General features: G+C 34.8%; 1 protein-coding gene across 1 annotated transcript in view; it reads right to left on the bottom strand.

Moving 5' to 3' along the window:
* Nucleotides 1-13,431, bottom strand: part of CSMD1 (CUB and Sushi multiple domains 1) — a 1,056,389-nt gene that overhangs the window by 59,583 nt on the left and 983,375 nt on the right. The window contains exons 50-51 of the mRNA XM_050972940.1: nucleotides 9,824-10,009; nucleotides 1,083-1,277 (exon numbers count right to left, since the gene is read on the bottom strand). Of these exons, the coding sequence (XP_050828897.1) occupies nucleotides 1,083-1,277; nucleotides 9,824-10,009 (381 nt within the window). The remainder of the gene's footprint in view (nucleotides 1-1,082; nucleotides 1,278-9,823; nucleotides 10,010-13,431) is intronic.

Here is a 13,431-nt window from a genome sequence, read left to right as displayed (position 1 = left end):
ATGTAATTTGGGGATTAGCCTAACATAATAATTTCTAACTTTAATACTGAATATTAATTACATTTATGTCAAAAAATAAATTAAACTCTTTTTGAAGAGAAAGTAAACTGTAGACTCCAGGAAAATGCTCTGCAGTGTGTTTCTGGATCTTAATGATCCATGTCCAATGGATATATTACTGAATATTTTTTGGGGCATGAAGTTTGCTATAATTAAATCCTAATCAGTCCTCTAGTAGAGGGTAAAAAAATGTACCTTTCTTATAAATTAACTAATATCTCTTCAATCAGCAACTCCCTGTATTTCTAATACTTTCCTTTTGGTTAACTGCATCTGATATGGATCATCCCATTTTTTACTCACATAAAATTTCTGTAACTGTAGAGGGTGGGCAAGAACTATCTTTTCAAAGACTTGCTAGCAGCTGCACAGTAGCTGGATATTAGGCAGTATATCAAAACTACATTTTTTAGTCTGTGTGCACAAAAAGAAAGGGACACAATTGCAGTTAACAGAATTTAAAAAAATAACTTATTGTAAAAGAAAAAATGAAGTTTTGGAGAAATCTATTAAGACTTTGGCACTGTAATCCTTGAAGTTTGCATGATTCCACTGAGATATCCATGGTTCTCTAAAACCTTGAACATCCAATGTCAGGATTGATGTAATTTATGGCATTTTTGTATGAAGACACTATGAAAACTCATACAAATATTTCTCCAACAGTACAGTTTTAATGCTTCACCCAAGAGGTCAAAACAATATAATAATCCAATCTAACTCTTATCTGGAATCTTTTAAAGTAATAACATTCTCTCCTATTACTTTCTACATACTTATGCATCACCTAGTAGAATAAATACAAATTGATTTCTTGATAGTGCATCATTGACTCTTGTATGAAACATACTGTACTTAACACCTAAGGAGCTGGAAAAAATTAATTTCAAGTTAATGAAAATTTCATACTTTCTTACTTATTGGAATGTGACAGCAAAATAGTTTATTAAAGCCTTTATTTATAAAAGAAAATGCATGTATTAAAAAGCATAGTATATTCTGTAAACAAGTATGTTCCTTACCCTTGCAAGCTGGCCTTTCGTTGCCTACGCTCCAGGTTCCATTAGTCCTGCACTGTATGAGTCTTTGACCCAATAAATAATACCCAGGACTGCAGCTGAGCATGACTTGAGCGCCATACTCATTCAGTGACCCAGAAATCAGTCTCCAGACAACGTGTTCTGACAGAAGAGTCTCTATGCTGGGGCAGGTTACAGCTGTGAAGAAAGAAATGTACATATTAGCATTCTGCCCCTGTATTTCTTTATAGGTGAATGTCTCGCCTTACAGCCAGATGTTTCACAATCTAAGACTAAGAATACCATAGCCATCTTGGAAATACAAGTTCTAAGAAAAATAATTCTCATACAGGGAAGATTACAAATTGAACTGGAGTTTGCAGTGTATTTTCCTTTAGTGGATGTAGTGGAATAATGACATACAGTTATACTCTCTAATGAGATTTATTCAAAGATTTCAGAGACAAAACACATCACAGACTATGGTGGATTTAAAAGGGAAGGCAAATATTGCTATGTAATGTTTGCAAAGCTTGAAGTTCTTAAGACACATTGCCATAAAAGCTGCTAGCATACATTGAAATGCTAATTACTACAAAACAAAATATATAGGGTATACAGGAAAATTATTTCATTCTAATTTAGCGGACTTTTTTAAAAAATGATGATATTTAGGAAGAGTTTTAGAGCTATTTCAGTTCTCTTGTTTTTAGTATTTCATAGTTTGTAAGAGAATGCAATTATTGACTACAGACAAGAAGTATAGTTTATGTTATTTTTTTCAGTTTCAATTTGATGCTCTGCAATTTAAGTACACAGAATTGGTACTTAAGACAGGCTCAGCTATTTCAGAATATGTAAATGAGCTGCATAGATGTTACCTCTACATACTGAGATCAGTATGCTATTTATTATTTATCTATGGACACACTTAAATTTGCAAGCATACTTTAAAAACAACTATCAGATTCTAATGCGCAGATGTACAATTTCTAATTCAAGATGTTCCTCAATACAGAATATATTTCTAGGCTGTGTTGATGTAATCAACTAAACCTGCTGCTTGAAAAAATCTAATTTTACAGGGACTGATTTTGATTTATTAAATTCCTCATCCTTCAAGAAACAAAAAAGTGACTATTAACAGATGCTTGATTTTGTGCACATGGTTTGTGAATGAGTGCATCAACTTGCCTCTTGTGGTAGTCTCTTGGAAACTGATGGTCTGGGCACTACTTAAATTCTCATTTACATAGATGAAACTCTGTAAAGGATTATCTCAACTTCTTGCAGCTGTGAAGATGTTCTCTTACTTCTCCAGGCACTTTTATAATAAATTTTATGAATAACATTTATTTACAAAAAATACAGGTCAGAAAACATAATTATAATTTGAAATAATGATTATCTTTTTTAGTGACATGACAATCTCCATATATTGATAATTTTGAATAGACTCAAAACCAGGGAATTCATAATGACATATAATTACCATAAAAAATAATTTTATTGAAGCTTAAATAGGCAGATCCGTCAGGTCAACACATGGCTTTGAGGCTGTGGAAGTGGAAAAATTTGGGGTTTGTTGACCATGGGATGATCTACTTAACACCTGGTCTACTGACACCTGATAGGATGCACCTTTCTCAGAGGAGAAAAAGAGCTCTAGCACAGGAGCTAGTGGGGCTCACTGACAGAGCTTTAAAGTAGTTTGGAAGGGGGAAAGGGAAAATGCCAGGCTTGGCAGTGATGAGCGATGCTATGGTGTGCCAAAACTTGAGGAAAAAAGCACTAATCCCTTAATCTGCTTCACAAGGTGCTGGCTCCAAAGTATCAGACTTAAATGTTTCTACACATGCACACAGCATAAGTAAAACAAAATGAGCTCCAAGCTGTGCCCCAGTCCCAGTCTGATATCATCGGCATGAATTAAAGCTGGTAGGATGAGTCCTGTGACTGGAGTGCCCTCTTGGATGGTTACAGGCTCTTTAGGAGGGATAAGGCAGGGCAGAAGAGACAACAGGTGGAAAGGGGCTGGCACTGATGTAACAGAAGGGGTAGAATAGATGGAATTCTCTGTTGGCAATGGCTTAGTTGAGAGTTTATGGATAAGAATCAAGGGACAAACCAATCATATGAATGTCATTGTGGGAGCCTACTGTAGATCGACAGCTAGAAAGATGATGCCAATGAATTATTCTTTGAGCAACTAAGGGACACCTCCAAGTCAACTGCTCTTGTCCTTATATGGACTTCAACTTGTCAGAAATTATCTGGTAGAAGCACACAGCTGCTACAACCTAGCACAGAAGATTCCTAAATATCCTGGACAGCAACTTTATGGAACAGATCCTATGGGAGCTGGCTGAGAAAAATGCCCTCCTTGATCTACTGCTTGTAGAGGATCTTGTAAGTGAAGTGAAGGTTGGTGGCTGTCTTGGCTGAAGAGACTGTAAAGCTGCTGAGTTTAAAATTTCTGTTGATAAGAGGAAAAGTGCCAAAAAACCCTCAACTCTGGAATGAGGAGAGCAGACTTCAACATTTTCAGGGACTTAGTAAGTAAAATCCCCATGGAAAATATTTTTGCAGGTGTTGGGATTAATCTAGTAATTTTTTAAGCATTTCCTCCTAAGGTCACAAGAATGTTGAAAGTTAAGCAGGGGAGGCAAAAAGCTGGCTTGGCTAAACAGGGATCTCCTCTTGGAAATAAGGCAAAAAAGGAAGGTGTATTCCCTGTGGAAGCAATATAAGGTGTCATGGAAGAAAACAGAGATGCTGCTTGCCACTGTAGGGAGAGAACTCATCCAGTCAAAACTCAGCTGGAGCTGAAGCTGGTCAAAAATATGCTGGACAATAAAAAGAGTTCTTTCAAATATATTAATGGCAAAAGTCAATGTAGAAACAACATTGGACCATTGCAAAATGAGGACGGTCACCTCACAAACAGGAACATGGACAAGGCAGACGTGCTTAATGCATTCTCTGCCTCTGCTTCAACATGGATGATGCACCAAGGGGGTCTCAGTGCCCTGAACTGGAGGACCATGAGTACGAGAATGATCAAGTTCCAGTCAACCCTGAAATTATGTATGATCTGATGCTTCAGCTGGATCCCTATAGATAGGATTCACCCAAGAATCCTCATAGCTCAGTTATGTCATTGCAAAACCTCTCTTGATGAGCAGTCTTGGGAATCTGGAGAGGTCCCAGCTGACTGGAAGCTTGAGAGCATTGTCCCAGTTTTCAAGAAAGGCAAGAAGGATGACTCCAGAAACTACAGGCCTATCAGTCTCACTTCAATAAAAAATTTTACTCATTCTCTTCTCTAAATATTGAAGGTGAAAAAATAATCTTCATGGAAAAGCTTATTTTGGGACGTATTAAAAAACATCTGAAGGTTGCTCTTTAAGAGTATCTTGAATATTGTGACTCTGAGTGAAATTACTTTTTTCAAAGAAAAAAAAGTACAATGTTAATGATGGAAAAATATCTCAATTATGGGAACTTGCTATTTAGTATTACTTGTTGCTTATTGCTATTAGTATTATTTTCAAGGAGTACATTATACTTAATTGCCATTCTTCAGCTGGTAGTTAACAACCACAAAAATGGGAAAAAGGCATTTTGGATTTACTATTTGGTGAACTTAATGGAGTAATGTGATCGACATTTTTTAAATATAACCTTTTGAATAACTTCAGCATTGGCTTAAAAATAGGAACAACATTAAGGTGAAGTCATGTACTATATGTGAGATACTACTGTGCTTTAAATCACAAATATTAGTAAAATTAGAAGACAGATTGAAACCTATACATCACAGAATCTTTGAACAAAGACCTAAGAACAAAATAGGATCACTTAAGCAAGTTGATAGTCTCAATTTGCTGATACAAGGGAAAAAAATTAAGCTGTTCATGTTGGTCAGTATATTCAAACAGGAAAGGCTTCAAAAACTCAAAACAGATAAACAAAAGGTTTATATGTCATTCAGCATCAGTCTGTCAATCCAGTCAGCTATATCAAGCCAATCTGTTATCAGTCTAATGTATCTGGACTAAATAAAAATTGCTAAATTAATGAACTACAGTTTTACTATAGTTCATTGAATAAGTACTCCATATTACACACCAAATGCTGACAAAATACTTCAAAAAATACTTACTGACCTTAGGATTTGTTAGAAAATGGGTATGATACTCTGAATGTCTTAGCAAATAAAAACTACCAGCACAATATTTACAATGAGTTAATGTGAATCTTTGCCTGTTTATCTTAGCAAATTTGGTTTTGCATTTGTACTACAACTAATGTTTTGTTCCAGAACTACTTATGATTCTTAGTTCTATAACTAGGGATTTTCCAAACATATTGAAAATTATTAAAAAGGTTAATTTATAAACCTCTAAATTACCAAATTTATAATTATTTTCCAATTTATTTGTAGGAAAAAAAAAAGATATCTGAACTATCATTGTTACAGCTCAGCATATGACATTTCCAAAAAAAAACCCATCTACAGCAAAATCTGAAATATGAAGATTACAGAAAAGTGCCATTAACTGTTCCTTAAAATATTTGATGTTAGATGAACTATCATAAACCAGTCAAGGACCTGACTTAAATTTTTTAATAAATGTATTTAAGGAATAGTGAAAAAGGGAAATAAAGTTATGCAGTTACAGGGACTATCTCAGCCAACCAAAATGTTAGTTTTAATAAACTCATTATTCTAGGTTATGCATCCATATACTTCTATGAAAAGGAAAGCAGTGAGAGCAAAGGCCAGAGAGACATGGATTTGAAAAGTAAACAAATCCATGGATAATGGTGACCCTTGTGAAGTTCAATAAGGCCAAGTGCATGGTTCTACCCATGTGTCAGGGCAATCTAAAACATGAGTACAGGTTGGACACAGAATAAATTGAGAGGAGCCCTGAGAAGAAGGACTTGGGGTGTTGGTTGATAAGGAGATTGACATCAGCCAGCAATGTGCACTTGCAGCCCAGAAGGCCAAGTGTATTCTGGGCTGCATTGAAAGAAGTGTGACCAGTAGGTTGAGAGAGGTGATTTTACCCCTCTATTCTGCTCCTGTGAGACCCCACCTAGAACACTGTGTCCAGCTCCAGGGCTCCCAATAAAAGAAGGATGTGGACGTGTTGGAGTGAATACAGAGAAGGCCAAAAAGATGATCCATGGGCTGGAGCACCTTGATGATGACAGGCTGAGGGAGTTGGTGTCATTCAGCCTGGAGAAAAGTAGGCTCCTGGAAGACCTTAGAGCAGCTTTCAGTGCCTAAGGGGGCTACATGAGAGCTAGAGAGAGATTTTTCACAAGAGCATGTAGTGATAGGAAAATGAGAATGGTTTCAAATTTTAAGAAAGTAAGTTTAGATTAGAAATCCTTCACTTTGAGGGTGGTGAGGCACTGGAACAGGTTTCCCAGAGAGGCTGGGAATGTCCCATTCCGGGAAGTGTTCAAAGCCAGGTTAGATGAGTCTATAAGCAACCTGATCTAGCGGAAGGTATTCCTGCTCATGGCAAGGGGTTTGGAACTAGATGATCTTTAATGTTCCTTCCAAACCAAACTATTCTCTGATTCTGTGATTCTATGGAAGAGCAATAGAGAAGTCTCTTCCCTTGATCATGTTCTAGGGATCTCTATGAAGGATAACTGAAGCAAGATATTTGTCATTCAATTAAGCGTTCTTAGTAGATATCTGTTGCTTTGTACTTTCTGTAATTGAATTCAGTAGCCTAATATGCATGATCCATCTCTGTCTTGCACTATGACCATCACAAATCATATTTTTCATGCTTCAAATCTGATGAAAATGCTTTTAATGAAAAGAAAAGCCTTTCAAACATCTGCCTCAGGCATGGTATTATCAGAGGTGTTTTGCAAAACAAACTGCCCTGATTTCAACCTTCATTTTAATAGACATGGGAATAAAAACGGACATATTTATTTACCATTTACCTTTCTGTGCTGTGTTTGCTTCTCATCAAGTCGAGATGTTTCTGTTTCTGGAGACTAAATACATCTATCCTTACAGCAGCAATACTGAAAAAACCAGGTTGTTATGCAGATTGTCTAAGCTCTCTGCACTTTGCAAGTAAGAAATCTGGGTAAAGCATGCCTGCCTCTGAATAGCAATCCATTCTGAAACTATTGATTTTAAATTCTCATGTACAGCACCAGCACTTTAATTTGGCACACCTAGATTTAGAAGTAATTGGATTCTTTTTAAACAATGAATTTTTAGAAAAGGAAAGGAGAAGACAAGGAAGTGAAGAAAGTGTTATTATATATTTTGTTTGTTTATGATAAATACTAAACAAAGTTTTTAATATTTAAAGGTAGGCTAAACATTAGTAATTAAGCTTTATTTTAAAGGGTAGTCACTGTCTGGTTGAGTTTGATCATTTTGAATAATATTAGTTTTTTTTTTCTTTTTATGTTTTTTCACTGCAGATATAGTGTTATGAACTTAGTATATCTAATCCCCAGATAGTTTATCAGGCCTCTCCCCTCAAAAAAGGAAAAAAAAAATCTGTTGACATTTTTGCTGATTAATCATTCAAGTTATGAGCTTCGTACATTGTCAATTTTTTTCTGAGAATGAAGCTCACTTCAATTCACTGGAGCACTGCCTTCCCTTTGTATACAGCTTGGAATTCACATCATGTCTGTGAGATCACAGCTGGTTTTGAATAATCCTTTTTATGTACTCTGTGGAATTGCTGTGTACAGTTTTAGGCACTGCCCTTCAGGAAAGGTGAAGATCAATTGGAGATTATCCAGAGGACAATAATGAGAATCACTGGTCCTAAAAGTAGGAAGGAAGAGTGAGAATGAACCACAATAAAATAGTTATCTCTACAGAAAAGGTGACTGAGTGCACTGGATTGAGGAGTCAAGGTGTTGGCAGGGGTGAGCGAGCAGCGCCAAAGGACTCACTGCAGAGCCTGACTGAGCTCTGCAGCCATGATGGAAGCACCTCTGGGAAACTGTGTTTAGGAAAGGGCAAAACTCTGCACAGGCAGAGAAGGCAGAAACAAAAAGAGTGAGAAACAGCAGAGGGAACACTAAGGTCACATAAGAGGGATGTGTTGCAGACAAAAACACCAGAGCTGGTGTTTTGCTACAGCCCAATGGAAAGGACCATGCCAGGGCAGATATCCTTACTGCAGCTCACACTGGAGCAGATAGATATTATTTCTTGAAGAATCTGCAGCTGATGGAGGAGCTACACTAGAGCAAGTTTATCTTAAGGTTCAATAGCTCATGAAGACACATGCTTGAGCAGAAGAAAAGTGCAAGGAGGAAGGAGAAGCAGAGAGAAGCCTTTAATAATCTGACCACAACTCCCATTCCTTATTCCCTAGCACTGGCTGGAGTAAGGAAAGGAACCAACACAATGAAGGTGACCTTGGGAAGAGAAGAAGGAGAGCGTTGTTTTGATATTTTGTAACCTTTATTTTCCAAAGCTTATTTCACTTTATTTTAATTGGCAATACCTTAAATTAACTTTTTTTCCCAAGCTGAGTCCCCTCTCTGTCCTTATCTTGATCCATGAGAGTTTTCATCCCATTTTTTCCCATCAGGTTGAAAAGAGAAAGGGAGTGAACACCTGGGTGAGGTATGACTGCTTACCAAGGATAACCCACTACAGTGAAAAATAACAGTTTTCACACACATTAAGAAGTATAAGTGTAAAGTACCTTCTAGTTGTCCACTGTGGATACAAAATGAAACAAGGCCTTTATGCTACAGAAAAACAGCTTCAGCTTTATAAAAAATTACCAGGGAAAACTGCAAGGGGGAAAGTAAATTACTGAAAGAGAATATTCAGGAGGGTGTTCAAGATTAGGTTAAATGACCATCTGTCAAGGATGCCTAGAAATTTTCTCAAACTAACCTTAAAAAATATTTTCTAACAATTGTTTGCTATTAATTCATTCAAATAAATGAAAATCGTTTCATAATGTATGTATCATGTATAACTTCACAATTCTTGTATTTGCCTCATTTTACTATTTCTTTAAAAATTAGTTGAATTTTACTTGTTTGAAAAATTAAAGTGCTTATCAAATTCAGAATCTGGAAAGCATAGACATATGCTGCTGTTTAGATCAAGATTCTAAATTAACTCTCAAAATTTTTACACATAGTATTATAGTAATTATTAACTTTGAGATTATGTCCTAACCAGTATTTCCAGTCACGTTGAAGTCAGGCTCAGTTAATTATTGCTTTGATGCAGGACAGAGAGAAGAAGTGACTGCCCAATGCAAATGAGAGGCTAAGCCAAATAGTAGACAAGTCTGCACTACATTGGCTTGTTCCTGACAGGAGGCAGAAATAAAGACTGTAAGACTCTTGTCCAGCTTAATTATCTACACTAATATTTAAAAAGTAAATTTGCTTTTATTAAGTATTAAATTGCTGGTTGCTATTGATGATTGTTGCTCATTATGGTGAAGGACATATTATTTATAATAAGAAATATTACAGGAAATATAATTATATTCAAATTCAGAAGTTTTGAATAAGATAAAACAAAGATTTTTTTAAATTAAACAAATTTATAGGCCTCTTCTACTTTACTACATGCTAAATGATGATGCATTCCTGAATGGCCATTTCAGGGCATGTGCATATGTAAAACCTAAACATCAGCAGTGAAGAATTTCCTGAGAAAGTTCTGGGGAAATATTCTTCAGAAATACATGCCCACTTACATTTGCAAACAGGCGGCCTCCCTTTGTTGCTCCATAATCCATCTTCTTGACACACTGCTGTTGCTTGCTGACTAGATTCTAGCTTGAAGCCCTCATTACATTCATATATCAATCTACTGCCCAAAGTGAATTCATTACCTATAACTGAACCATTCCCAGGGGACTCAGGAATGCCACAAGATACAGCTGAAAAGAAAGGAAAGAAGAATATGAAGAGTTGGAATTTTATCATAGATATCTTCAAAATATTGTCCCACCACTGAAATAAGAAACATAGATTAGTAATTTTGACATATCTAATTTATAACATTGAAATTAATTTTGCATCGTATTTGCAGCATTCTGATAAATGTAATGGTATTTAAAACATACATAAAACCTTAGAAGTGCATCTAATACAGACAAACATTTTATAAATAGTTATTTAGTTCAATATAATCACTGTAGAGATAAAATTTTCAACACAGGCTAAGGGCAATGGTTCATTGGCTGGAGAAAAAAATCACAACTGTCCAAAGAGATTTGGTCCAAGAAGCAATGAACTGAAAAACTCTTAAGTGCTTTCTTGCTGTCTGCTCCATTCTTTCAGGCTTTCTTTCAATCCTGTCCTACTTCATCAAAGTTCATATATTTTATGTTTGACTGTTCTATGCATTTAGAACTCTACTGCTAAAGAATTCAATTTAATATTTTTTGTCTGATGAGAAAAGCAACCAAATATATGACTAGACAGGGAAGTACTTCACTTAAGGACATTATTCAGATATCCTAATACTTATTTGCATATTTGACTAATTTAAATCAGAATTTTAAATATTTGTGTGTCTAGGCTTATCAATTTCCTACATCATGAAGGAAATTTTTTACTTAATTATTTTCATTATTTTTTTCCTCCTTCTGAATTTAATTTCACATGAATAGCTTTTCTTTCAAGATCACAAAGTCTAATTTGCTCTCAACTTAGTAAAGTTTGAGCAGCATCTAGGGGTTTTTTTTTACGCATTTATATTAATTTATTTAACCGGAGTTCCTTTAGCAGTATCTCATAATATACAATTTTTGGGCAGAGTATAATAACTATTTCAGTCACTTTTAGGAAATTCTCAGGTGTCTTGCTTTTGCAATATTTTTATTTTTAAATTTCTTTAATGGTACATTTATTTTAGAGTAGCTATTAATGTACAGATATTACCTCTAGGTCCTTTAATAAGTTACTAAAGCTGGTAAAAATTTTGTTTTCCCCACAGCTTTTCTGAAGGGAAAGTCGTATTATCTTCTCTGAAAGGATGTTACTTTGTGCAAAATGACATCTTGGAGCAGACTACCTATCAAATTATTATAATTAATCTATTTCATGACTTCATGTAAACCAACATGTGCATGTGTGTACAGAATCACTTTACTGCTCTGTAGTAAATACACTGAAAGCTTTGAAGTTTTCATTTTGAAATATTGGCCAATAAAAAGTGAAGTTTTACAAATGAAAGTATTTTTTCCTTACGTGCAGTCAATGGTAAGAAGCAATTCAATATTTCAATATTTTAAAAGTAAAATAAATAAATAAATTCCAAAAGAAGAAATCACAGAGTTTTTCTGAAATCTGTTTTAGTGGTGAAGATGAGTGTTTTTTGGGAAAAAAAATCTAGTTATTATTACTATCACAATCCATACATGAGCTAATCAGTGACTGACAAATGTTGTTTCCAGTATCATTACTGAGGCCTTACTATTTCCTCTCAGCAGCCACTTACTGTTATTGTATAAGAATTGTTATTTTCTCTCCATATCTCTTTTGAATGAACATGAAACATGAACACTGAAAACATGACTCATGTTTCTATTTTCACTTCACAAATAAAATAAAAGCAATAACAATAAGTTATAATTTCCTGAATAGGAATCAAGGTTTTATACAGCATTCAGGACATTATTACAACATCTGCATTTGAGAAGACAAATTGAAAAATATCTTCTGACCCCATCAAATTAACTCATACTGGATGTTTTCATATTCAAATTAGATTTTGTTTTAATAGATCCACAAAAAATAATTACCGTTTTTGATAATATGATCCAACTTGATTTCAAAAATTAATTCTGGCAACTTCAAGTTATTAATTACAAATGCAACCCTTCAGGACTGGTTTTACAGAAATTTCTGAACTAATCAAAGGGTTTTTGATTTAGAAAGATTGTATAATGAAATCCATGAGGGGGACCAAATGTGTCATTTTAATTAATTTTTAAAGAGAATGTATTTTGATAACAGATATTAAATATATTTTGAAACATGCTCTCCATTTCAGAGTTTTTTTGAAAAACATTTGCTTCATTCAGACATACAATTTGAAATAATAGTACCAGAGTTGTGAAGTTATATATTAAAATGAGGAATCTTACATTTATAAGAAATTTATAGTAAAGATTAACAACTTATCTTGCAAATACTCCTTTCTCCTATTGTTTACAGAAATCTACATACCCACAGCCTATATATTGATGAAATTAAAAATACAGCCTATAATTAAAGAAAAAAGGTATTTGTGAACATGCAAGATTGCTAAAATTTCAAAACTCCTTCTTGCACATAGTGAAAAAAAAAAGGGCAGACACAGTGTCTGAAGTATTTTACAATTTTCTTGAGTCCTCTTGTGTTCAGAATATATTATTTTCTGAGGCTCTTTGACCCTTGGTTATCCATTCTCAAGTCCTGGGATGTTATATCAAGTCCTGCACATCTGTACATTTTCCCTCCTCCTTTCTGTGAAATATTCCATTTTGTCCTTAAAAGTGGGAACTTTTTTCTTTAATTGTTTAAAGGACTTGTTTCTCCATTCACAAACCTCATTATATTTGGACATAATTTTTAAGGTTAGAATGGCAAATTTGAAACACTTTCTGTGCCATTGTGAACAGAAAATTGTGAACATAAAATATAAAAACTAAAAATGCAAAAGAAAACTCTTAACATTAGACTGTTCAAACAAAAGAGAGAAACTATACCTATATAAGAATTTGTATGTGCTAGGTCATATTTTCATTTTACAGAACTCTGCTATTTGACTGAACAATAGTGGAAGTAGCAATAGAAAGCTAATATTGTCTGGCTAGATAAGCAGTAAAAAGCTAAGGGATACATTTGCATAGAATTTGTGACAGCTGAGGAATCACAAGATTTTAAATTCTGGATTAAGTAAAATACAGGGCCTCCTTAAATGTATGGCCCCAACTCCCCCAGTCTAATAACCACACACAGAATACTGTCTATCCTCACATGCTTAAAGTAACTGAGGTCCAGATTAAGATGAAAACATTTCTTTACCTTTTGAAAAAAGATAACTGCTAGATAGCCAGCAAAATAGCTCCCAAAGTTTCAGCAACAGTATTGACCAGATCAAATACAACAGTTTAGGCAGATGGGACCTGTTTTTCCATTTTCCCATTGTCTAGAGCTACCTAAGATTGTTTGGCCTCCAAGACATCCTGCCTAGTGCCTATAACACCTTTCTCTACTAATGGATGGAGGAGAGGTAAAACAACTCAGGACACTGAAAATTACACTAGACTTCCATATTTGAGCAAATGAATCAAAACTTTATCCCACGTAC

The sequence above is a fragment of the Serinus canaria genome, chromosome 3, assembly GCF_022539315.1.
Source record: "Serinus canaria isolate serCan28SL12 chromosome 3, serCan2020, whole genome shotgun sequence".
Taxonomy (NCBI): Eukaryota; Metazoa; Chordata; class Aves; order Passeriformes; family Fringillidae; genus Serinus; species Serinus canaria.
Note: the sequence above shows the minus strand (reverse complement) of the source record. Positions and strands in the feature narration are given on the sequence as shown.